We start from the raw sequence: 27979 nt of genomic DNA, 5'->3' as shown, positions 1-27979 counted from the left end.
ATCTGGGCCCCTGTTCCTGCTTCTTCATCATGAGTTCTAAGTGGTTGTCAAAAGATGGTGATGGTATAAAGCTTTACATAGCATTTATCATTTTGCTTCAAGAATGTATTTTGGTAAGATAGACATACAGTTTGTAGTTTTTTCATGTTATTTAAAATTATTGTGAAGAATGTATAACTTACATTGAACTATATGATATATAGATATGAGTGAGCACAAGCTATCTTTTGTACCTTCTACGTTTACAATAATTGTAATTTGAAGACATAGGTTTAACTGTTCCTGTGAAGCAGAGCTTATTCATATGAATTAATATTTTCATAACAATCACAAAATCTGTTTACAGTTATGGTTTCATTATAGATGTTGAGGGTGATGTTGCAAAGTAAGGACCTGTGAAGGTTTGACAGAGGAAATATTTTGGAGAGTTTGGAGTTTAGTCATGACCTTAGTCTGTTTCATTTCATTATACATTAAAAGGATGAGTGACTTTCAGAAAGCTTATTTACACAGTCTACGTTAAGAATACTGTACACTTTATGACATGACAGTTTACATAGCTTAAATATTTTTGTATTCAGTTCTTTTGTTAGAAATCCAATTCGCTTCATTTAGGGTGTGTTTGGAATGAACAGATGTTACAAAAGCCCTTGAGCTGTATGTATTTTTCAAATATTGAGTTAAGTATACAAATGGATTTTTAAAAGCTTGTTTACACTTTATCAAAGCAATGGGGCTTATAATGATTTCCGAACCAGGAGAATATTAACACTAACAATGTCATTATATTTTGATGGAGCTGTAATGTGTCATTTAAATGCAAGTAAAAGGCACCTTTGGATGTCATGTCCTCTTAATTAGTCATCATTTCATGGAGCTGCTCTGACTGCCCAACAGCAGTTTATCATATCCAGTCAGTATCAGACAATCACGTTAATCACGGCTGGTTTTCCAAATGCTTTTTTATCTGGGACTAACACAAATCCTAGTGTAGGCCTCCTCTCTTTTAGACAGCCCCAGCACATGCCCAAAAAGGAAAAAGACTTGATGTAACCTACCTTATTTCTGATGTAGTGTACTATCAGTACCATTTACACTAAGGAATTCATTCACTTTCCTTGTTAGTTTTTGCCCACTGCAATTCTTTGCAACAGTTTTGTTAGTATTCCCTTGTATTGTTTGTATGAATGTGTATTTCTGAGATTTAGGAATCATGCAGTCCTGCCCAGAACATGTATTTTGGCTTAGATCTCTATTCAGTGGGTCCTAAGTTTTCAGTAGTATATTACATTACATTAATGTAGTGGTGATTCATCTTGCTTCTGCTGACAGTGGTGAACTTAGCTGTCTTACTGAAAACACAGGAGTTTGATATGTCTGCAAAACACTTTTCTAAATTAAAATGCTATTTGAAGCCTCATCCAATTGTCCTTTGGAGTTGTTGTCAATTTGGATTGAATATGTTAATTTGCAAAATGAAGTAGAAGAAAAATGACACGTTTCATTTTGGATCAACAGAAACTTTATTTCTATAAAAATACTCCAAAACTGGGTTGTTAAAGCTAAATAATCCATCTTTTGTCTCTTGACATAGATTGACTTAAGGGATACAGGCTGTACCCCTGTTGTTACAGACTTTGCATAATGTCACACTTGTGCAAACTAAGAATTTTTTTTCCAAGAAATGTCCCATGGATGATGTTATATACAGCCTTCTGCTTAAACAAACAGATCAGTTTTTCTTAATCAACTGGACTCATAGAGACTGCATCATAACATAACATGGATTCCTTCTCTTTATGATTCCTTTTTCTTATCTTGGAGTGTAAAATGGAATAACGGAAAAACACACCAGTGTGTGTATACAGTACATAATCCTTTCTTATTTTTAAGACAAAGATAAAACAAATTACACTGTATTAAGCATTGATTAATGTAGCATTTGTACATGAGAGCACATCCAACATGGCATTCTATGCTGGTTATGAGAGCGAAACAATTGGAAGCCGAGTTGGAAATTCTTGAGCTAAAATGGTGATTCTACTTTCATAGGTCCTCGTTCATGTGATCAAATGGATGGTATTTTAAAAGCCTCTCTCTGTGAAAGGGAAAAAAATTCCCATTTTAATCTTAAAAGCTAAGTACACGTTTTAATTTATTTGCAATACATGAAACAACAGTTTGAAACTGCATTTAAGTTGGTTTGAAAGTTCACCATAACCTCATAACTTGAAGCCACACTAAGATTATAAAATAACATCAATATATAAGCAACAGGTTTTGTTTATCTGTACATAAAAAACCCCAAAAACAAACAAACAAAAAAATAATCCTAGATGCCCCCTGGATTTCACTCTAAATAGTGTGGGGAAACTTTGGGAGGAATACAGCTCTAAGGTGCTACTTACCTAAAGTCATGATCAGTGAGCAGAACAAACTAATGCTTTAAGGTATTCACATTAGCCCACTTTATATCATTCTCTTAAGCTGTTTTTGTTGCTTATATTTTCACCTTGTGTTCATCTGTACATATTTAAAGTGAAAGCTGGTTGCATCCTCATAAAAACCAATAGCATATGCTGCAGCAGTTCTCCATGTTGACATGAACTACACCACTTTCTTTTTTTTTTTTTTTTTTAAATGCATCAGGTTCCATTTAAGACATGTGTGACAATTTTATCATCTTAAACTAAAGCTATCAGACACCCGAGCCCAGAATCAATGATTTACCAACACACTTATTCAATCACAGATAATAAGACTGATTAACTCTGCTAGCCATGTGCATGAAGATGATGGAAATTAAAAACAAACAAACAAACAAAAAATATCTTGATTAAACCATGCTATATGATTGTATAAACAATGGCAAAATGCCAGACAAATCCTGATCCCAACTGTAGTTTACTGGCAGTTCAGTTTAACAAAGCTCTATGTCTGAATGACTACTGCAACTCAGTGCCTTCTACGGAGAAAATCTGTTTACAGATAAAGAATGTCGCTTGGAGTGTTTAATGTATGTGAAAAGTAAACAAGACACAGTCTTTACAAAAAACGATACCGGTAAACCTCAGACAAGAGAGGATGTGGTACAGTCAACATGACATTATTTTTTGGAAGGATCTGTACAAGTAAAACTGACCAAAAGACATGTCCCTGAAACTGTTTTTTTTTTTTTCTGAGAAATTATGACAACCAAAGAGAATACACTGCAATAACAAATCCTGGTGCCATGACTTTTAAATGAATGTAGAATTTTGAAGCCAAGTCTTTGCATTATGATTTGAATAGGATTAGCTGTCTGTAAAATATCAGCTGAGATTCCAATCATGTTTACAGATGGAGTTACCACTTCATACACAATGCATAGTTACAGTACCTTGACAAGTCACTGTGGCATGTGAATTGATGCAGGGTAAGAGTGTTGATGATTTTTTTCTGTTGCTGGCTGAATTATTCTAGCCTTATGGAGCCCTACACAAAAGGTATAATTTTAAACTTTAAACATAACCCTCGTATGTAAATCAATGCGGGTATTTCATTACTCAGCTGTGTATCCAGCTGTGGGCACTTTGCTCCATTCTTTTAACACATGATCTAACATTCCAGTTAGGCTGAAGTGAGATGTTTATGACAACTGCAGTCTTGTTCCCATGGGTTTTGGAGCATTTCTACAATCAATTTGGCTCAGTTCAAACTCAAAGAACACAATTATTCAACAACTCCCCTATGTTCTTATAACGAGAACATCTCTGTGTTTGTCTTTTTAGTAAAGGATTTTCAGAACAGCTTACTCAACCTTGAAGGTAAAAATGCTAAAAAAAAACCAAACCCCGATCTCTAATTGAAAAACTGTCCTTCCTCTGTCTAGATACAGACAGGTGAGAAAATGAGAGCTTATATTTGTTGTTGTTGTTGTCTTTCTTGTCTTGTATAAAGGTCGATTGAGAGAGAGATTATTACGGCTAACAGAGATATCTCGTGCCATCAGACATCAGCAACGTAGTTCAAAGTGTCAGTACTGGTTCTTACTAAAAGTTAGCCCCAAGCTACACAGAACTAAACGGTACATGAAGATAAGGATGATGATGATGATGCCATCTCATAAAGTCTACACTCACTAAATGACATGAATACACATGGGTTAGTTCCTGATTCCTGAAGATCCCCTGTCCACTGATCAACTGACTCCATTTTTCACTTTCAACGTAGATACCCACCCTGTATATACAGTAGCAGCTTCTGGTTTTCTACATGGCCAATGAGATTACATCTCTTTGAAGTAGTCAGCAGAGGTAAAAAAAAATGGCACAATTCCTCGAGTGTAGGAAATAATGGCTATAAAATTCTGCCCAGTGCATAATGTCAGGACATATTCACATGTAATACACCTTAAACATGACAATAAGATTGATACTCAGTAACATTATCAGTGGGAAGAAAACAGTGCACTGTCAATGCACATTTAAGGGCCGGAATTTACTAGGGCCTTTAGTGCAGGCTAAGATTATTAGCACGGGCAAAAACAGCCATGAAACAGAACAAAAATGGTGTATGGAGCTTCACCAAATTGCTGATGTCTCAGTTACTAGTTTTGCTAAAGGCTTTAGTAGATCAGATCCCCAGAGAGAGAGAGAGAGAGAGAGAGAGAGAGAGAGAGAGAGAGAACAGAAGGCTGGCCAGTTCTTACAGGGAAGTCCTAAGGCTGCGACGCAAGCTCCGAGTAGAGCAGTCCCTCAGCCGAGATGGCATCTCCCAGCCCGACTGTCCGTAGCGGCTGTCTGCAGACAAGGACCGGCGAGAGGTGAAAGGTCACGTTTCCCCGGTGCCAGAGGGTGACTGGGTTGGATGGGTTGAGAGTGAGGCTCTCCCTGGGCTCCTGGTAGGAGCTGTGGAACTGCACCGGGGCTTTGAGCGTCACCTTAGTCACATCCACCTCCTGTAAGCCACACGCCTGGCTGCTAGCCACGCGAGCTCCCGCCATCACCGCCGAAGCCTGGTTCCCCCAGTGACCGTCAACGGTGGCGATGATGTGATAGGCCAGCGTGTGGAAGTGGATTCGGGTCAGGTCGGCCTCCGACTCCGGGTCGGTGCGGCCGTGGCGCTCCAGTACCCACAAGAGGATGTCGCTGACACGGCCCACGTCCGGTACGCCCTCCCAGGAGACCAGCTCTGAGTGAGGGCCACTGCCGACCTGCGTCAGGAAGAGCAGCTCCTGCTCGTTCAGCCCGATGGAGTTGACAATGGGAATGACCTGCTAACAGAAGACACGAGCACACAAACTGTTATACATATTAGTTAACAGGCACACAAGATAGGGTCAAGGGGAAGAGTTGGTTGGTTGCAGTTGGTTATATTCTTCTGTTTATGTTTTAAAAAGCCCTGGAAGAAAGCTGATGGGAAAAAAAAACAAAAACAAAAATAGTGTGAGTTATGCCCATACTGAATCATTATATGCCCTGAACACGCCCATGGTATACAGATGAACAGAAATACATACTTAAAAAACAGTATCTTTGAAAATGCATGACACAGTGTATTTATAACAAAAATCTGCACCTATGTTTGTCTTTCTGCCCTCTTAAGCATAGGGAGTCCACAAGAGGGCAGAGTAAGCATGTCTGTATCCTAATTTTCTGGCACAAGTCAAGAGAGGAATTCATTAGAAGGGAGGAATGTTAAAAAAAAGGAAAACTATTAGAGGCCATCTCTCACAAAACACTGCTAAATCATGACACAAAAGATGTATTACTCGGCCTTAATGCCAAACACTGTGTATGTAAACGAGGAGCACTGCACATCACAACACATCATCCCCATTGGGAGGCATGGCAATGGTAACACGACACTGTAGGGTTGGTTTTCATCAGCAGGGACTGGAGGGCCAGTCAGAATAGAGAGTAAAATGGATGGAACAAAGTATATGGAGCTCCTACAGGCAGAACAAAGCCTGGAACAGTCCGCAAAAGATATGAAACTGGTCCACTGATTCATCTCTTGTCTAGACAATGACCCCAAATACACAGCCAAAATTTTGAATGGGTTAAAAACTAAGACACCCCACAAACATTCTGGAGGAAGAACTGAAGACTGTAGTACTATACTGCTCCCCAAAATATGTGTTAACAGTTGGGGTAATGTTGCAAGAAAGAAATAATGAAAACCTCAAGATGTGAAAAGCTGCTTACATCACAACACAAAATTCTTAAGGTTGTAAATCTTGGGGGGGGGGGGGGGGGAGAACCAACTAAATATTAAATGCTAAATGCCGCAAGATAGATTTTGACTCCCCATCAAAATATTAAGCATATACGGTTTAATTCACAAAAGAATTTTGATTATATGCATAACAATTTTCAGTTGCCTCTTAGACTTTGGCATTTGGCTTAAAGTTATTCAGAAGAAACACTGGCTATTTCTGCAGTGCTTATAATTTCTTAAAGGTTAATCACTTTGTCAGAGTAGATTTGTTCAGTGTGGCCCTACTTGCTTTTAAACACTGCTGTTTATCAAAATCTGCTACATGTTTCTGCATGCATTTTACCTTGAATAGCTTTTTTGGTAGACGCATTTGAAGAATATCCAAGCAGACTAAAGTTTAAATCAGTTTAAATGAAATCAGTTCTTTGTTTCTACCCCTTTTGCCTCATTCATTTTTCAAACCTCACAGACCTCATCTAAAAACACCAGCTCTTCATTTTCCGCCCTCTTCAATACACAGTCTCAAGGGCAAACTAAATTCCCCACAACTCCTCATTCCATTAATAGTTTCATTCCATTAATTAATTTTCATTAAAGACTGCTTCATAATTTATGGTACAATCTTCAGAGGATCTTGGATATTATATTTCCTGCTTGGGGCAAGGTAGCAAACTATTTAAACGTTAGTTCATATCATTTGGTAGGATGTTTCTTTGATGTAACTGAAAAACACAGAGAGAGAGAGAGAGAGAGAGAGAGAGAGAGAGAGAGAGAGAGAGAGAGAGAGAGAGAGAGAGAGAGAGAGAGAGAGAGAGAGAGGAGAGGAGGTTGTCATCTGTTAAACCTACACATTTACCTCTTGCATGATGTTGCTCATGTACTCCCGGTCGGTCATGCTGGCCAGCTCCAGATGAATAGGGATTTCATTTCTCACATCAGAGATGGCCACCACTGCCTGTAGAGTCCAGTGACAAAAGCACAGGGGCCTGTCTTATCAGTCCAATCTACACACTAGTTTTTACTTTTACACGGAGCAGTGACACACAGTTAAATCTACAACATCTTAAACTTCACATGAAGTATACAGCCAGACTCTTAACAAATTTCTACACCTTCAAAAGAATCTCTTTCGCACTCTCAAAGGGATGAAGAAAACACTATTAGCATCTAGAACATGTGAGTTCTGAGACTGTACTGCTGGTTGTGATATGAAAACCTCATACCGTCCTATTCCCACGATCAAACATGAAATGCATGAAAAAGTGGTGAGTACTAGTGAATATCCAGCCTCCATCCTACCACTCTGATGATACAAAGCACTGTAGGTGCCTAGACAAGCCCTGTCTTTTAGTGGCTATTTTGCGTTGTTAAACAACGAGTTGTCAGTAAGGGCACACACCACAGCTGAAGGCGTTTGGACAGCGTGTGAGATGACAGACTTGAAGAATCAGAGACATGTTGACTAATGCTGACCTCTTTGAGTCTGTCCTCCCATAGCTCTCTGCCCATGCCCTCCATCATGTGGAGCCCAGACAGAACCACCAGGTCAGGCTGGAACTCTTCCAGACTGGCCACAAACGTCTCCAGAGCACTCATCTCCCCGTTGGACACATCGTGGGAGAAGATGAAGCGGTTGGCTTGGGGCGCCTGCGTCGACCCCCACTTCTCTCCTAGAAATCCACAGACACAGACAACGATTTATGCAGCTCTGGAAATATGAACAGGTCCTAGTCAAGAGGACAGGAGCCTCTAGGAGAGAGGAACCTTTATTTTTTAATTTATGTGTTCGAGTCTGGGCAAAGTGACATTTAAAAATCCTTAGATCAAGCTGCCATGATCCAAAGTAAAAAAAAACAAAAACAAAAACAAAAAAAAAAAAGGAAAGAAAAAAACATCTCACATGGTGAAAGGTTCCTAATAAAATAACACACTGTACCATACTTTCTTCCAGAACCTGATGCCATTAGAGAAACAGAAAAGAATTGAGACACTCTCAGTACTATAAGAGGTAGGCAGATAGAAGCATGATGGTCCTGACCAGCTTTATACTCCAGAATAAGGTGATATTCATCCATCTCCTGCAGAGACTCAGGGGGCACAACAATCTGGTCATCCAGCAATTCATGCAGTTTGGGCCCAACAGGTCCACACAGGAGAACCTGAAATAAAAAAAAAACCCAGATTACATGCACAGGTACAGAGATGTACTGAACATTTTCATTCAATTTCATCTACTGAGATACCAGCTATTTTTAATGGGTCTCAACAGTGCTCACACAGTGTTAGAGAGCTGCTCATACACTTCTGTAATCAGAATGAAGTACAGTATGAAAATCAACAGCATTGCACCGCAAGATCTGATAAGGTTACAGGTAGATGAATACAGTTACATTTAAAAACCACAGGACAGGCAGTTAGACTACTCACCACTAGCTGGGGGTATGTGGCCAATTTCTGACCAATGAGAGCAGCATTCCCTCCTACGTAGAGCTACACAATAGAGTGAAGATCACCATCAGTAATTAAGAACAATCTATTCAGGGCACTTTTCTCTTTGTACATTAACAGTGCTGGTTAAAGCCTAAAACAACACTAAAATCTGCACTCCATCATTTAAAGTGGCTCAGATTCACCTTCATATGACCTGCTAAGTTTAGAATGGAGGAACTGGCTCTCTGACTCTACAATTTGTTGACCTCTGGTTTATTGTTTCTCTTAACAGATCAGATCGACTCCAGTACAGGCAAATTCACACGTCCCTCTCCATCTCAAAAGGAGGAAGTCAGGCAGTGTAACAATTAATTACTGTCAACTTCACAGAATCAAATCTGACACAGAAACCCAGTCCTCTCAGGATGTAGCCTTCATTCAAAATTAAAACTGCTCCGTCTTGAGGTTTCAGTGCTTCAGTTACTGCTGATGCCAAAATTAAACAAGATGATAAAAATAAGACTGTGGCATGTGTGGACACCTCTGACTGAAAGGCCAAAAAAATAGGCACAACCCTAATTTGAAAAAGTGGAGACAAACCAGAACGATTGAGTCAATCACCACCAATGCTACTAAATCCTTTACTGTACACGTGCTTTATAACAAGACAAGTATTTCAACAAAATACACTTGACGAAGAACACAGAGACTGAGGTGGTTCACAGAGCAGTTATACCTGAAGGGCGGCTTGAGCTGAGCCTTCTACCTTCTTTAACTATTCACATTCTCAGACAATACTCCACCTTCCCCTAAAGCTAAATGACACTGAAGAAGCACAATGAACCTTTCGCTCAATTTATTGTCTTCACTGTACCTGAGCTCCGGGATACTCTGCGGCAGCCCGTGCGATCCGCTGAAACACCTCCTTATCGGAGAAGAAGCGCTCCGCTGCAGCTCCTCTCTCCATAAAGTGAATGAAGGTCTCCTTAAGGTCCTCTTTGGATGTCAGCACATCATGATCACGACCCTCTCCTGGGTCAATAGCTAAAGCCTGGAGTAAGCCCACTCCTGACACAACCACGTCCACACAGGCATTCACTCTGAAAGAAACCAAGTATATAAAGCACATAATCTGACCAGTCCTCAAGTTAAGAATTAAGGTAGCAGTATGCATGATAGCAGAGAAATATATATAGCAAACCAGCAAATCTGTATATACAAATACAGCTTAGGTAAATAGGCCATAGGTGCAAACAACAGCTGGAGAAACTCACCCCACTGCAACTCGGCTCCACTGCCGTGCCGGTGCCGTGATAAGGGTCTGCCAGGCACTGGCGATGACCTCCTCCAGAGATGGGGTGTTGAGGTCAGCCTGAGGGGAGGGAAGGGGCAGGGAGCGGGACAGGTACTGCAGCATGCGCTCTGGAAGCTCTGGATCGGTGTGGTAGAAGAATCCCACAGCCAGGGCCAGCAGAGCAACTGCTGCAGCCTTCCTCCACATGTTTCCACAGAGCTCTGCAACAGGCTACACACACAAAAAACACGCAACCACACACATGTACACACAGAGTGTTACCAAACAGTATTCCTGTCACTTCCAAAGCTATTCAGTTTAAGGTGTCATTCTTCTGTAGGTTTTGTTCTCTTGTAAATGAGGATCTAACCAGCATTTCGCAATGGACAGAGAGAGAGAGAGAGAGAAGACAAAGGCCCTGTCTACACGTTACACATATAGTCTTGTTTCTAGATCACTTTACATAACTGGTCATGTATGAAACCGTTGCGAAGTGTTGAAATGCCTTGTTTAATGTCTTATGCTATATTTAGTCATACATTCAGGTCATGTTACAAACACACGTATAGACTGTTGAGTTGTTCGTAAATAGTTCACGAACAGAAGTCTTCAGTGGTTAACATCATATTTGCCGATGTCACACCCAGTCATGCATATATTTTGACAAACAATCGCTTAAATACATTCGTGAAAGCGTTAACAGCAGCTGTGACAAAGGAACAAAATTTACTCTGTAGCAGCACCTACCAAAGCAAATCTAATTCTGCTTTATGAGTACATGTAAAAGTCATTTTAGTGCGACTGGTTAGCACGTTAGCTGCTGCTGCTGTCCAAATGAATCGGTCAACTAGCTAACTAAGTTGAAGCTGAAGCGTGCCTCTACCAACTTAGTCGCTATATGCGACCAACGCTTCTAGACCAGAGAACTAGTAACGAGATGCCCTCTTTTATTCATTTGCATAGGAAAAGCGTAAGCTAATTTCGCTATGTGGCTGCAGACACACCGGCTTGCTAAAACAGCTAGCAAACTACTTCTGTGTTGCAGCCAACAAAACCAAAGACAGTGAATAGTGAAACTAGGTTAGCTAGCAAACTGTTTCTGTATGAGAACAGCTAGCAATTTCTGACAGTTTTGTCTATTTGATTTTATTTCTGCACAGTCTCATACCTGTCAACGAACCTGGCAGAGAATGAATGACAGACTCGCTGTATGTGTTGTCAAACCACGGCTGTCTAGAAGTCAGCGCTCAGACCTTAGCGCCACGTCTGAATCGAAAGGGCCCACTAGCTTCAGTACAGTAACTTACCAGGGTATGCTCACAGAAGTAGTTCCGCCAGTTCTACGTCGCACTTCAGTTTGTTGAAACGCAGAGGAATCTACGTGGAAAATCTTCCGTATGGTTACTATGACGGTTGCGTAACACAAGCCGTGTTCGTGCCCTCCTCAATGGTTCGTGCAGAACTAGTAAGTTGTAGGAACACTATGTATGCTATGGTACATTTGCAAAGAGAGGCACACAGGTGTGCAGTCCGATTAACAGTATTTTATAAACTGATATCCTAATGCTTAAGCTTCAATTAATGGTGCGTTTGGAGAAAACGTACAATATACGCTTGATGAGCACATCAGTTTAGCAGATCACACCACTTGTTAAATTTAGATTTAATTTTCAGGGTTTTTTTCGAGTTTTTCACATGCTCAGAAAACACAAACAATATTAAATAGATTTTGAATCAACGATATGAAGAAAGGAAGCTTATTTGTATTAGCAATTTTAACACTGTTTTTGAATGTCTATACTCTATCCTTACCTACAGAATAACAAAATAATCATTAGTGAGAAAGAGATTTTGTACTCACGTACCAGCAGGTGGCAGTATTGCCCAATTGGAATTTTAGTTAATGCTTGAAGGAACGTCCTTGTCATTGGAAAGCATGCATGTATTTTACTATACCTGCAGTTACATGTTGCATTATTTGCATATTTTTTTATTTTATTTGTTTTCAGTGTTTTGCAGTGTCTTATTTTAAATGCGTAGTATCCTGTCTCCATCTAAGGAGCCAATGTTTTGCGCTCATGACATTAAGGGCTTCATGAGGGAAACGCAAATTACGGTTTGTGTCCTTCCCTTAGACGGTTCAAACATAGGAGATCCAGTTGAGAAGAGAGAAATCCAGATAAGGGGGAGATAAAATCGCTAATGGCTTGTTTCTGTTACGAGAACGATCACTCCCTGGTAGCCTGGTCGTCACATTTCACACAGAGGTGGAGGATGAGATTAACTGATTAAGCATTAGTGTATGCACAGCAAAAATTAATCTCCTTGGGCTGGTCGCTTCATAGATGGTGAGATTGCAACTCCACCCGTCATCATTCATCTCTCTCTCTCTCTCTCTCTCTCTCTCTCTCTCTCTCTCTCTCTCATTTTTACTGTATTGCCATCTTCTTCAAATGAATATTTATATTCAAGATATTGAACAACATGAGTGTCTCTTAGTTATGAGTCTGAATATACTAAGTTTAGTTAAGTGAGCGGTTATACTTTTGCAAAGTGTCATTACCTAGCCTTATTATACAGTATATGATTAAATATAGTAGTTACAGAGGGGGAAACAAATGGCTGATAAAAATGCAGTTTTATTAATTTTCTTGGCATATGTGATTGTCATCGTGTGGCAAACTGATGCCTTAGGCTTCTCAGTCTCAGACTGTGATGTCAGGTCAGTTTTTCACATTGTTGTCAAAGCAGTGAGCAGTCTAATGAGACCAACAACCCATCTGTAAAAAGAAAAAAAAAATCCAATCTCCAGACTTCCATTTTTTGGGGCATAAAGTGGTGAAGATCCTGTATGCAGTACTGACCTTTTGTGTGAGATACAGCACACACCCACAGTGTGCGCTGTCACAGGTGGAAAGCCGGAGTGTCTTGTGTACACAAGATGTGCTGGCACCCAGTGTTTGATTTTCCTAATGCTGCAAGAGGTAATTCTACAGTCATAAGGGTTGTGTGTGGGTGTCTTAAAAGACTAACAACTCTGACACAAAGTTGTAAAACACAGCTGATGGAGCTTATGTCCACATGAACTCTCGGATGTTGAGGTTCAGAGTTTCTCTAATATACAAATGTGGTAATGCAGCCAAAAAAAAATCTTTGCTAGTCGTCTATATATACCTTGTCTCATGAATTGGATGTCAGATATTGACACATGAAAAAACAACAGCATTTGACATATTTTTGTGAGAAAACGTCAATATTTGATGTAATTGTTGTTCTACTCTCTGTCCACGGGAGGCCACTATTTCTCTTTCTCAGTTCTCATCTCCCATTTCAGTGGAATATGCCTGTCATGAGAGCTACCAACAAGGTGATATTAAAAACAAAAGTTACTGTTTGTTAAAGTTTGATTCTGGGGTAGAGCTGGTGATATTTCTTCTATGTGATCAAGTTGCATGTCCAAAGGCGAGGTCTGTATCTGTATGGCTCTGCTTTTGTGTGTGTGTGTGTGTGTGTGTGTGTGTGTGTGTGTGTGTGAGTGTGTGTGTGTTTGTATGTTTCATCAATTTAACAAACATGAACTGCTGCCCACTGGCTGAGCCCATGGTTTGTGTTGAAGGAGTGTCTTTCCTCATTCACTGAGTTGAGTGGAAGTTCACTCTTCTGTTCTTGTATCTGCCACTGTTACAGGACACCAAGCCTTCATGTTTTTATCATCTCTATTACACACTGAGGTCATCAGCTAAGCACACATTTTCCTCTCACAAATGTCATCACAGCAACTCAAAGAATAGATTTCCCTAATACCCAGGCATTTCCTCCACCCATGGATGACATGCATTCTTCAAAATTCTTCAGTATTCTTCAAGTACCCTCTGTAAAGTATTGTTTCTCACTTCTGGTTCTGAATTGCAACCCACCAACACAGTTTAGCCTTAAAGCTTATGGACCCATTTCAGTTCATTTACATCTGTCAGTGCAGTCATCAAGACTTGATTAGGTGCAGTAAACAGGTTTAGTGTTTGGTTTACTGGAGCAATTAGAAAGCTTTCTACTCCTTCCATGCCTCTGTGAAGCAGAATTTCACTTCATTGCTGTTCTAAAAGCATCACTTTTTAATTGGAAGTGGTGAACACACTGGAGTACGGTCTCAGCTGAGCGCAGATAAGCTTCACTGTTATTTTTGACTTTTTGATTGAAGTCAAAGTTGCTTGTGAAAACAAGTATTTTAGAGAATTACTCTGTAGAATCTGTCTGTTCGGTTGGCTTCCTGCTGGGATTGGGTGTCTTCCAGATCTGATATTTCGCTTTGCTGTCTTAGCTATATCCTCCTCTGCTTAATGTGTGCCTCTTATCAGTTTTGAAAACACTGGTATCTCTCTGCTTTGGCATCTGCAATTTAAGCCCTAAAATCCTGCCACATTAAAGAGACTCTCACACGTGTCTCTGCACATTTACTGCAGACGGAGGATGTCTTTGAAGCTGGTCTGGAGGAAAATTTGTGAGGATATTCTAACTGTTTAACTAATGCTCGATTAGTGGGGTATCAAAGAGCCTTACGAAGCCTAGTCAGAACCATTAAGAGCAAAAGCGTGAGTGACCATAGAGCTTATCATGATTACATGTAGAGATCATGTTTTGAAAAAAAAAATAAAAAGATGAAATAAATAAATAAACACACAAAAGAAAGATGTATGATGTTTCAGTGTGCCAGTAATTAAAATTTGTTGATTGCTCCACATAATCTATTATTTAAGGTGTTCTGAGAGCTGCCGTGTGAATTTAAATCGAGGAGCGCTGTATACGTGTTAGTGACAGGAAAACATGATGTCATGTTTCCTCAGAAGCAGAGGGAAGATCAGATCCAAATGACACTTTCACTCACAAACATTCAACACTCAGACATGTAACTCTCACAGATATTTAATCCAGAAACATTTAAACCAGGCCGAGACATCACAGATGTCTGCATATACTGCGTGACTTGGGGAATGATTTCATTCAGAAGAGCATGACATTTTCATTCCGGATCATATGTTCTACCAAAAAAGAGGTTAAACCGAGAATGGATCGACTAGAAAAAGACATTTGAATAAATGTTCCGTTTCTTTTTTTTTTTTTTTTTTACGCAGACTGAGGTGGGGGAGGGGGATTGGAATATGAGACAGTGCTCTGAACTGTTATTAAAACTATTAATACAATACTTACTTATTGAGGTTTGCCTCTCATCATTCAGAGCCTGTGCAGCAGCATTAGGCTTTTTCTGTAGCTCTTCTTCACGCTGTCAGTCTCCTCAGTGATCTCTGTGTTAATTACAAAGCTCTGCACGACAGGGCCTGAGGCTCATTACTGGAGATGTAATGAAAAAGTGAGGATTTCCACACCTCTGATCTCTCTGGGTGGTGAGCCTACGAGACAGCCAGAGGCAGTCAGATAGGAGGGAAAAAAAAAGAGTTACATGTCTATAAATATGGATTGAGGAATTTGGTAGAGACGTATTGTCCAGCGTCTGAACTGTATAAATGTAACAGTGTGGGATTGTACAGGGTTTGTGCGTATGCGTGTACGCACATGTCTCTGTGAGTGTGTGTTTGTGTGTGTGTGTGTGTGCGTGCGTTTGTGTGTGTGAGAGTGCATATCCGGTCTCCTGTACTTAAGGCCATGGCTGATATTCAGTTAAGGATTATGTTTATGAAATCATAATCTCAGTGAACAGATTGGTTTGTTTAAAGCTGCCTTGAGGGAAAAAGACCCAGATTAGTTTCTGTCTGGCTTCCATTCAAATAGAATGTAAAAAAATAAGAGTTGAGGCTGATTGTTTGGTCTGGTATGGTAAACCCAGTAAGGTCTCTGCCCAGCATACAGAGCACAGAGCACAGAGAATGTCCACTGAAGGTTGTTGTGACATTGTACCTTATGTGAGGGGAAACTGATGCAGAGATACTTTGATACTGGAAATAAAGTGAGGAGGGTCTGGTTGGGGTGTCCTTAATACAATCACAGAGTTCCTGTGTTATACTCAGGGCCAGGTGTCAACAGCCACGAGTCCCTGTCAGGAAAGCGGGAAAATATTTAATGAGCAAGGTCTGATTCCCTCTCAATACTCTCTCTCTCTCTCTCTCTCTCTCTCTCTCTCTGTGTTTCATGTAATTAATTTCCACCCTTTTTGATTCTCTCAGTACATGGCCGCAGGTGTTTTGGAAGAAATTTGTGCTGTAATTTCACAGGGCCTCTGCTTGTTTATTTTTGTCACCTGACTGGAGTAGAGTTGGTCTCAGATAAGTCGGCCTCTTGTTATGCAGTAGACACATACGTGTGAGGACAGACATAGAGATGAAACAGATATGGATTTTTTTTCCCTCAGGTGTCTGGATATAAATATCGTCACACATTGTCGTAATACCACATAGTAGTATCATCACTACTTGAACACATATGTCAGACTCTATCACAGAGAGATGCAGTCAGCAGGTAATAATGTTTGGATGATTCAGTCTAGAAATGAAGTAGATGCAATATAAAGGGCACAGAAGCGCAAATATGATTTCTCTTTTTCTCCCCTCTCTTCTGTAGACAGCTGCTTCTTTCCTCTTTTTCATTAGGAGGGTTCCACAACTTTTTCAAAGCCTTCAGTGAATGCAATTCTTTTTAAAGCACATTTCCATATACTTTCAGACAATCTATGGATTTCCATTTGGGGCTCCTTCACCTGCCAAAGCCAGCGTAAGGACCTTAGAGATAGACCTCCTTTATTGGCCAGATGGTGACATGGTGATGAGTATCCCAGCATGCCTTGCACTATCTCAGTGATGAGCTTGTCATACATCTGCAGAGGGAAGGAGATGAGCGACAGTCAGGGATCTCTTCCCAGCATGTTACGGCTGGAGGAAGAGAAGGAACACATTTTGAAGGTTACGGTTTTCTGTTTTTCAAGAGATCTGCACGTTCTGACTCCACAGTGGTTGTGTCTGACATATACAGTGTGATGTGTGCAGAATTGTAACACAGATCAAACTATCCCCCAAGCACTATATATCTGTTTTTTTTTCTTTGTTGTTTGTTTGTTTGTTTGTGTGTTTTTTTGCAGCACTGGCCTGTGGAAGAAGGCCAAAGCCTGATTATTGGCTGAGTCAGATAAGACATTAGGAAATGCAATACAAACCTCAGTGTAGGGGGTTATATGATTCAATTTAAGCTCTTTATACATATACAGTTCATGACACTCATAACAAATGTAAGAAAGCTGGCAAAGAGAGGAGACTGCTTTGATTCGGAGCCATGTTGTCATTGGCGGAACACAACATTCTACAGCCTGTGTTCCAGAATGAGACCGTGAGCAGATAAAATCATGTCAAATCATGTGTCTGTTTTTATTTGCTGCAAAACGAGTTCACGAACTGATGAGGGCAAAGCGGTCAATCATCACTGCCGATTCACCCTTTAACCTCCATACGCTCGTTTGAGTTGATCTTTTTTTTTTCATCACAGCACATTACAGAAAACACATCAGCTGCTCGATCAATCACAGAAATTCTCCTCCATTGTGTGTTTTTGAAATTGTAATTAGCTGCGGAGCGGCAAATCCCACAACCTGGCAGGCGGCTGGTGGTTGAAGGAGATTAGCGAACTGATGTTCCCCACAATCCGAAGGACGATCCCCGGGCACTGACAGCTCCATTCTCCAGTCTGACTCGGCAGTTTCCAGCTAATGCTTTGCAATTACTGTGAGAAAGATAAAAAATCAGTAAAAAAGATGAAATGAGACTGAGGAAGGAAAGATTGGCTGCGGTTTAGTCTTGTAAGTATAGAGGCCCACTTAAACCAAGATTATGACATAAATAGAAAAGTGGAATTATTTGTTTAGTTATTTATTTATTTTGCTGGCTCCTGCTGTTTCTAGAAGGTTCTGTAAGCTTGCAGTGTCTCAATGTCTGCATCTAGATGAGTGTTAAGCTTGACAAAGACAATACAACCATTCTAAGACAAAGCCAATATACAGGTTGTATTGTCACAGTGGAAAGTTGACTTGTACCTATTCTCTCTCTCATCTGTAAGATAGAGTTAGGTGGGTGAGACTCTCTGGGGTGAATGATGTGGCAAGTAAGCTATGAAGGCAGTCGTCCAGACGTTTGTTTGTTTGATACAGGCTGTTCATCACTCCAGCTTTTTGTCACAGGAATCACGTAGTGAGGCTGTGTTGAGGAGACAAGGCAACTGTTCTTATGTTTGCATGTTTTAATGTGATTCCTGGGCACAGTTCCAGTGAGATTGGACTGTGATTGGCTGCATGAGAGCTGCTTGTTGTTAACATTGAGATGTGAGAGAAATTTCAATGTTTCTGCAGTTGGCTTTCTTGTAAGCAGTCAGTTCAGTCAAAACACTTTCACAAACAACGTCACAGATTGGATATCTGTTTAAAGGACATGACAAAAGAAAAGAAAAATGATTGCCAACTTTATCATTTTTCAGAGTAGAGGCACTGAATTCTTATGGAACATTGTCAGGAAAAATCAAATGTTTATTCAGATGCTGTCCTGAGTGGGTTGTCGCTCATGTTTAAAACGTTTAAATAGAAAGAGGACAGACACGCAGGTGTGATGAACAGACAGCGCACATAATGGTAGAAACCTTAGAGAAGACCTTTGTGGCGAAGACTGCGGCTGTGTGATCTGGAAAACGTTAGTTTAATACCTCAAAACTGCCCTGAATCATTATTGCACAATTGGCTTCCACCAAGCAACGCAAACTATACTTTGAGGCACGAATACAAGAGACAACAATGAGAACTGCTTGATTGGCTTAATTGTATCACCCAGGTTAGGTGAACTGTCAAGCTTGTGATTCATTTTTTTTTCTTCATCCATTTCATTTTTACACCAATTATAGATTGAGTTTACTTTGCCTAAACCATTTTTTCTGTAAACCCAATACTTTGAACTTGAACAGTATGATTACAGGGGCAATTTGTTCCCAGTTTCTATCAGTGTGGAAAACAGTTTGATTGTTTTTGGCAAACCATGGAAGATTAAGTGGTTGGGAAAAATGTGCATGGACATCACAGTCTCAAACATTCAATTTTCAAACATTTCGCAATTTAACTTCAAAAAAATTCAAAAGCTATAGTTCAAAAACTTAACTCATGCAGTCCTTCAGTACCCTGCTCTTGTAAGCGCCCTTTAACATCTTTGTATACAGCCACTAAGTTCAGTCATTTTTTCTTTTTTTAACCATAGAAGTTAGACCAGATCTCACAGCCAGATTTTCTATGTATTGGTTCAGTTTAATGTTCGTTGGTTGAAAAAGTACATAGCCAACTGCAAATAGATTGAAAAGTAATGGATTTGTACATTTTTGCACACAATAGCATGGGTTTAATACAGGAGTCCATTAAAAGTCACTCCCTGCCCTTTTGCATTTGCTGCTCAACCTCCTTTGTGTCTGTAATTTAGATACAATTAGTAGCCATTAAAAACCCCTCTTAATGAATCAGCAAAAACTTCTCCAGTCAAGTCCATTTACCAACCTGTTTGCTCTCGTTTCCAGAGTCAGTACCCGACCAAGAGGTGGGTTTAATTTTTAGACTCACCCTCCGTTGCAACTTTAATAAGCTGTTTTCTAATGATTCAATCAAATGAAGACAACCATTTAATCCAGTCATGAATTAATCAACACGTTGCTTTCAATTATTTTCATTTCAATTATGTAGGGCAAAATTTTCCCCCAGGCAGGCAAGCATCACTGAATTATCTGCTCTCTGGGAACCACAAAAAAACCCTTATCAGTCTAAAATCCAAAATGAAAAGAGATCTGAATTCAATCCACATAGCTCTGCATCCTTTTGACAGCAGCAATTCCAGCTTTGAAAATGATCATTTATCTTTTTGAACATACAATCAAGGACAAAAAAGCACTTATGAGTACTTCATAAATATTCTAGAATCTGGACCTGAAATATAAACATTGCAAACTTTTACAGCAAAATTAAGCTGAACTAGCATTGAGACTGATATATATATGGAAAACATAAATAATATTATAGTAATATAATAGTAATATATAATAGTGATGTATAATAGTAAATGCACTATAAACATCTCACCCCATGCATTGATGTGAAATTCCCATATCATTCTATGAATTCTAGATGAGCGTTCATGGTCGATGAGTCATCACTTGCCCTCACCATTCTGTCATTTTTAATCCCCACTCAATTAAAGCGATCAAACTCTTGGTGCCGACTCACTTCCTCTGAGGACCACCTAGGGTATTATCAGGACTTAGAATGGTCTGCGCTGCATTTAAATGAGATTGTTTCAAACCATGAGATAGTTGGAAGTACCAGAAAAAAAAAGATTTCCCCAATTTCCTCCTCTATTATCTGACCCAGGCCAAAATGGCTCACCCTGTTACTAGAACCAATTCACCTGGAAGGACCAGTCCTCAGGGCATAATGGGCTCTCAACTGAGTAATGAAGGAAATCAAACTGCTGTCCATGAGGAGCAATCCAAGGAACCCAGGGAAAAAAACGGCGAGTTCTAACCTTCTTTTAAAATAATGTGTGAATAGAGGATTAAATTCTGTCCAAGAAAACAAAGGCTTTGCTTTTTGAACAGCTTTAAATATTTAATAGAAAATAAAAGAAAGTTTAATTACTGCTATTAGTGAACTCACAGACTGTGCTGGGACTAATTACCTGTTTTGATGTGACTAATGTGTTGTTCTGATGCTTTTTTTTTTTTTTTTTTTTTTTTTTTATTATTCACTATTTTTTTAGTTTTTTTTATCAACACTCAATATGTAGAGCAGCTTGTGACAAAACTCATTTTTTCATTGGAGGGATAGAGGAACATTTGACCTCAATTGAGTTCTCTGTGTGTTTGTATCCTACATGGTCAACTTTGATTTGAATTGAATTTTAGATGAATCTTAAAGAGAAGAACTCAGACTCATGAATTCTACTTTATTAGATAAGCCTCTTTGTCTGTGTGGTAATAGGCTAGACACATTGGTGGAGAGACAAAATGGTGTGTTGGAAAAAGGTCCACAATTGTCCCTGTGACTTCATACTTCATTTAGTGGACGATAAGTCTGAATCTGCCCTGTTCTCAGTGATTCATCCTTGTCTTTTCAGAGAGTAATTGTATAATAGTTGCAGAGTGGATACACAGTGTTACCTCATGGGGGAAGACCCATCAGGTCTTAAGATAGAGGACAGCACATTCAGAGTGAGGAAAAGAGAAATATAACACCCGTTTTCATCATTTCACCCTCATTCTATACACTGAGAGCTCTCTCAGCTCTGTCTTTAAGACATCTGACATTTAACATCCAACACTTAACGCAAAAAAACAAACAAACAAAATGTGGTCCAGTGCTGTGATGCTGGAATTATCCTGGTTTATGCTCGGGAGTTAACCATTAATCAACTGTTTACTTCTCATTTAGCCAGCACCTCTCTTTGTCTTGTGCATATAATAGATATGAAAAGAAAACAGCAGACTCTTTCACAGTCATCAGATTTATAATGGATGTTTTATAGCCTTACTCCAAAATAACTTGACTGAAATTGTAAACTATGAGAAGCGACAGTGAGTCTGGTGAGACACCTGTACGTGTGTGTGTGTGTGTGTGTGTGTCTGTGTCTGTGTCTGTGTGTGTGTGCACCAGTCAAATGAAACTACAACAAATTCTTGTCAGGATCAACTGTGTGAATGACTGAATCTCCTGTGATTCTTTCTCATCTGTCAATGCCAAACCCTTTCACCCAGCTGAGCTTCATCTCAAAATGTCTTAAAAATGAATTGCCTTTTCCAAAAGATGAAGGATTAGGTCCAGTATTGCAATGTTACACACAATGAAAAAGCCAATAGCAAGATGAATTCACTTACTCAGAGCAGAGTTTTTCTCATGTTTCTAGAGGAAAAGCCTCCCTTTGCCTTGAGGACTATTTGGTTGTTTGGATGCTGTGTGTCTCCATGCTGTGTGTCTCTTCAGAGTCAGTGAGATTTCAAATCGCTGTCCCAGAAGGGTATTTTATCCACACAGTGATCCATGACATTGAGTTGGAGCTACAACATTCACCTCAGTAAATCTTGGACAAATCTCAACAGGTATTAAACACCAGGAGTGAGGTGTCGACAATCTCAAAGCTAAGAGAATACATCTGTCTGTCTCAGGGGATGAGCCCGTGTGCATTTACTCTTCATCTAGAGAGGTGGGGAGGCTCAAAAACAAGGAGTAAGGGATAATCTCATAAAGGTTCAGGATCATGGGGAGCAACCAGAGAATTGTTCCAAGGGCAACTCATGTCTGTCGAGTAAAGTAATCCACCAGTGTCTCTAATCTTACCCTGAGGTGGACAAAAGACCTGCTGGAAGATGTAGAAGCATGGTTACGTGAAAGGGAGTTAACAAGATTTTCTTTAAAGGCTTTTTTTTTTTTACCTCAATATCTCTTCGTTTTATTCCCAGCCCCCTCTCTTTTTCTCTACCTCTGTCTCTCTGTCTCTGTCTTTCTGTCTTTCTCTCTCTCTCTCAATCTCTCTCTCTCTCTCTCTATCTTGCTCTCTTCTCTTTTTTTTTAGCCCCTTCTCAAACATTTGCTTTTTGAAAATGGAGGAGCTCAGGTCTGTAGAGCTGTGAATTTGTCTAATCTGGTTTTCAGACTGTACTCCCAGAGCACCAAAAACTCTACTGCTTCTCACACTGGTCTTTTCTGTGTCCCCAGTGGAGTTCATTAGGGCAAAAAGTCAGCAGTTCCATACACACACAGGGTGGCACTGGTCTCTTCAGATCTTTTTTTCATCCACCCTTGCTAAAGAGCAGAAGTGTGAAGGTTTTTTTCTAAGTATAAAGCCCTCCATAGCCTCAAGTCGCAGTCTCAGAGCCCCGACGTTTGTGTTTTGTGCCTCGGCCGCACATTGATTTTACTGTTTGTGTTCTTTTGTTTCTGAAGAGCAAAAGACTGCCTCCCTCAAACAAAGTCACAGTGGTTTGGGGGAGGATTAATTGCAATGATACATCATTTTGCCAACAACTTGATTATTATGTCTCTCTCCGACCCCCAAAAATGTTATCTTTTGTCGTTGTTATTCTGTTCTGTTTACTCGGTGTCCAAGATCCCGCTGGGCAGGCTGTGACTCTGTAGGTAGTCATCCAAATCATGTACTTGGGACTGTGCTCATATTTCAAATTCTGTGAAGTTTTCACCTTACTTTTCTCTCTGTTTCTCTTTATCACACACATACTTTGAGGTTTTAGAAGATAACTTCTAAGGCACATTTGAAAGTATCCTAGCCACATATGCTTAAGGGAAACTTCTGATACTGTGTGAACACAAACCTCAACTGGAAAATGTGTTTCTCCAGGAGTGAAGCCATTTTCTCTGGACGTCCAGGAATAACGGGTTCAGGTGGAAGAAGTGACATACCAGACTCTCCAGTTGAAGACAGTGGCTGTACTGTGGGGGAGTCTAGGTCAGATTTCTCTTTACATGTTTCAAAGGAAAAAAAACATGGAAAGCCTCCTAGTTCATGAAGCATTTCTTTATAACGAAACATGTTTGAACAAAACTGACAGGAAATGAGCATAAATTGAACTAGCCCTCAGAGATCTTTTATGGCATGTTACCTCATTGCTTCTGTTGGCTTCGTAGACAATCAGAGCATATGCTAGAAACACCTATTTGCAATTCTCAGAGGTAGCTGTTGCTGCGGCAACCACCACCATCTTACCTTGCCAAGTGCCCATCCTTCCTGACCCTACATAATGAGCAGTGCCAAGCACTGTGGGGAGGAAATGACTGCACTGAGCTATAGTCAGATTGAGGCCATTTATCCCTCTAGCTCATTTCATCTACACACACACACACACACACACACACAGATCCAGAGAAAGAACTTCGGTGAGGAATTTTACAGCTGTAATGGATTATTATTGAGTTGTATGTCTGCAAATCCCTGCTATAAATTTTTAACTACAAGCATCATTAGTATGTGTTGTTAGAGACTAGTGAGGCAAATTTTCAATACAATTGCAGTGTCTGAAAGCTAAGCAAGTACACACATGTCTAACACATTATTTGATGTATTTTCAGTGCACCTGGAAATGTTCTGCTTATGAACTTTATGTTAGATGACCCACATGAGGTTGGGAGACATTTCCCTTTCCTGGTGTATTACTATGCTTGGAGAGTAAAGATGTAAGAGAGTGAACTGCACAGCAGTGGCAGTAGGTAATGCTTCTTTCTAAATCACTCCTGTTGGTCCAGTGTTAGGCATAGAAATGTTACTCAGTCAAACACATGTTATTAGTGGACCAATGTATTTTTTATTTTTTCATTATATACTGGAATCATGCAGGAGTTGGGACAAGGTCAGTGACTGGTAAACTAATGTTTACTCTTGCCCAGTGTTTTGATGTGAAACTACTCAACCTGACTGATCATTCTTTACTGGAGGACGTTTGGGGTGTTCATTGTTTAGTGCTGTGTTGATGCAGTGCAGGGGGACCATTCTCTTATTCTCCAGTGTATGTTAAACAGATATTTATCTTTAAACACACCACCTGTAACCAATCAGGAAAGCAGACTGTTGGGAGAGTACACATAGTCTTTGCAGGTATCTCACCAAAGTCGTGCTCCAAACACCATACACCATGCTTTAAAGTCCAGAGGACTGATATTGAAGTCCAGGTAATGACTGAAGCAGTGCTCTGGGAAACTGGTTACACATGCTGGTTACATTTGGAGCCATTTTTAAAAGTGTCCTGACCTCTCAACTCTTTTGACATTTAATTCTATCCTCCAGCATCGAGAGATCAAGGGAGTCCTTTCTAGTGTTGCGCAACGACTTATCTTATCTTCTCTATTTGCACAGTACCTGTTATTTGCTTGTCATCTTGTTCATTTTCCTTGTAGCTCCCATTTAACTGGTTAAGTGCATGTTATGTCTAAGTTCATTTTATGGTGATGTGCCTGTGTGAATTATCTAATACATGCTTGCTGAAACCGTGTTCGTGTCTGTGCTGACTTCTTGGGCATAAAGGTAGCATTATGGGTTAATGATGTCAAAAAAAAAAAGGCTTGTCGGGACCTTCTCTTGTACCAAATTATTAAAGCTACTCAGTCTGTCCGTTCTGATACCTATTGCTTAATAGCTATTTCCATCTTTAGCAGAGTTCATGAACCACAAAGGATCTTCATATGGAGGGGTTGGATTGCACAAACGGATGAGGTAAGAAAGCGGTCATGTGGAGTCTGCTATTAGCGGGGTGAAGGCTTTTATGACCTTTTCCCCACAGTGTTTGATCACAGCGCTGCCAGCTCTCAGTAGACCCATCAACAGGAAAAGGCTTTGGTTTGTCAGGAGGACTGACAGGTAATCTGGGGGAGTGACAGAGAAGGTGGAGAAGGGAAGGAGAAAAGGTCAGGGTTCCATCCGTGGCTTCGTTTAGCCTCTCTTGGTTCTCATTGACTCAGAGGACCGTGCTCAGGTGCTGGTGAGGTAAGAGCTGTCAGAGAGCATGAGACTGTCCTGAACCTGGTTACTCCATTCAGTCAACCGCTGCAAATGATCAAAACCGACTTACATTGGTCTGGAGAACACTGGCACGGTGCGTAGGAGCGGGTTCAGAAAAAAAATCCATTTTAAATGAGGTAAGAAAGTGGTTACATGTGGAGTCTGCTATTCCCAATTTTCCAGATTTTTAAAATACAATTAAAATCACAGGTTGTTCAATATGGTAGAGGAAACACATGCCTTAATTTACCAAATCACAACTAAAACGCTTTCCAAGTTTAAAATGGATTAACTTCCACATTTTCATGTTAACTTGGCTGCTGAAATCCTCAACCAAGATACTACGAAACATAGACCTACTTGTAATCCATGTCACAGATATACTTCTCACCAAAGATTTATTCTACATCTGTATTTGTGTTTCTGAAGATATAACCTTAGAACAGGCTTGTGCTCATTTCCTAGTAGAAAGTCACATTCTCCTGAACAACTTTAGCAGTTCTGTTCTTCAGCGGCAATTTTTTTTATTCTTGTTTGTGTTGTAAGCAGAACTCTGAGAGAGGTTGAAAGAATTACCTCATCACCTGTACAGGGGAAGTTTGAAGAAGTTTGGCGCTGTGATTGAAGTAATGTAGCACTGAGAGACTTGTTCAGTCACTGCTGGTGTTTAAAAAAACAGACTGTCATAACGTCTTGCTGACAGATATGAACCCACTTTGAAAAGTTCAAAACTCAGTCATTGGTATACATAGTGGAATCTTGAAGGAGGTTCCCATTTATTTGAGGCTTTTTTACTCTTTTCTCTGGATATAAAATCTGGATGAAGATAAATTGCTTCAAGGTTATATTTACGTAAAGCTAAACAAAACATCACATATTGCCTTCATTACAAATGTAAGCTCTTGAGGCCCCGCTGACCTATGAGAAATCAATGTACCACACATGTTTTTTTTTAAATGGATGAGGTGTAATGAAACATCCACTAATCTTACCACAGGATTCACATTTTTCACCATTACGCGCTCAATGAATCAAACTGATGAGTTCCAAAGATTTAAGCCACAGGTTCCTCTAAGAGTAAGTTCACATTTCAGTTCTTGTACAATACCAAAGGGAACAAACAACAGATGGACCACATGTTCCCTGTGATCCGTCTTAAAAGTACATCTCAAGTTTCTCAGTGTTAAAAATTGCTGTGAATTTGAATTATGATGTTTTGTTGCAATTTAACGCATACCATCATATATATCTTTTCAATAAAGGATCAACAGGATGAGTAGGAATGCAACCTTGTTACTCTAATTACAGTGACAGAGTTGCAAATCAATGCTAATGTTAGCTTTTTTCAGGAATAGATGCTAGCTGTGGAATGTAATGTTACTGTCAAGGTCAAGGACAAACTTAGTTATATAAATAAAGAAAGAAAACTTTAAAATTCATTTGTCTTACTCTGATAATAGGAGTAATAAGATTGCGTTGGTTAGAGTGACACACTCAATCAGTCAAGGTCTACAATCAAGGAATGGAAAGGTCTTTGGTCTACCCATGGTGTTAGCAAGTTGCTTGATGATGTCATTTCGTCTGTGTCATGTGACTCACTGTTAAATAGGTTTTGGTAACAGGGTTGCACACACGTTATGAGACATAACTTCATTGCATTATTACTATTATTTAAAATATGTTGATGATTAAACAAATTGTTTTAACAATTACAAGTGATATATATGTCAACAGGCAGGGCAGCCGTGGTCTCGAGGTTGGAGAACCGGGCTCATGACCAAAGGTTTGCAAAGAATGCTGCCCACTGCTCGTACGTCTGGTTTGTGTGTTCAGTTACCGGTGTGTTGCATTGGTTAAATGCAGAGGACAAATTCACTGCTCAGTGCTCACAGTGTGTGCGATCACAGAGATTTACATCACATTACATTACAAAATCGTACCAAAAAAAGTAGATTTAAAACTTATTTTAACTGTTATATTTCATATGTAAGTTGGTTGTCGAGAAGGTGGGACAAAAGAAAAATGCCATTTTAGGGGGTGCTTGAGAGCTATTTGGTATTTTAAATAATATTTTGGAACCAGTTTTTTCCACAGCTATATACATTTTGTCTCAGGACAAGTATAATTTACACAACAAGTGCATGTTTTGTGCATGGATTATTTGAAATTTCATGGGGGGACAGAAAATGTCCTCCAATTCTGGAATGTCTCAGATATTAAACCACAAGAATAATTCATTCTGTTGACTGGCCACGTGTATTCAGTTTGCAAAGGGAAACAGTACAAGCCCCATCAACTGTGGTGTTTACTGATATGAACACTAAGCTGCTGTATCTCATTCTCTGTTATCTAATTTACTGTTATTCCCAGAAATGGCTATACGGTAAAATTAGACTGTAGTTTGCTGTCACTACATTAATTAACAGCCTAACCAACAAACAGCACAAAATAATTCCTCAATCCACACCTCAAACCCCAAGACAGAGCTTAAAATATGTGTTTATAGAATTCAATAAAACACAACCCCCATATCCCCTGA

At 39.8% G+C, this 27979-nt stretch overlaps 1 protein-coding gene across 2 annotated transcripts; it reads right to left on the bottom strand.

Annotated features, from left to right (window-relative positions):
- Positions 1-4697: 4697 nt before the first annotated feature.
- Positions 4698-10132, bottom strand: adpgk (ADP-dependent glucokinase). 2 transcript variants are annotated; one of them, XM_030775731.1, is made up of 7 exons: positions 9906-10132; positions 9506-9731; positions 8629-8691; positions 8240-8360; positions 7675-7871; positions 7058-7156; positions 4698-5257 (listed from the first exon to the last, which is right to left on the bottom strand). In XM_030775731.1, the coding sequence occupies exons 1-7, from the start codon at positions 10130-10132 to the stop codon at positions 4700-4702; spliced, it is 1491 nt and encodes a 496-aa protein (XP_030631591.1). In that variant the 3' UTR covers positions 4698-4699. The 2 variants fall into 2 exon arrangements, with proteins under 2 accessions (XP_030631591.1, XP_030631592.1); XM_030775732.1 differs by lacking the exon at positions 9906-10132 and having other exon boundaries at positions 4698-5254; positions 9506-9613.
- Positions 10133-27979: the final 17847 nt, after the last annotated feature.

Source organism: Chanos chanos, chromosome 5 (assembly GCF_902362185.1).
Source record: "Chanos chanos chromosome 5, fChaCha1.1, whole genome shotgun sequence".
NCBI lineage: Eukaryota > Metazoa > Chordata > Actinopteri > Gonorynchiformes > Chanidae > Chanos > Chanos chanos.
This window is presented reverse-complemented; position numbering and strand designations above follow the sequence as displayed.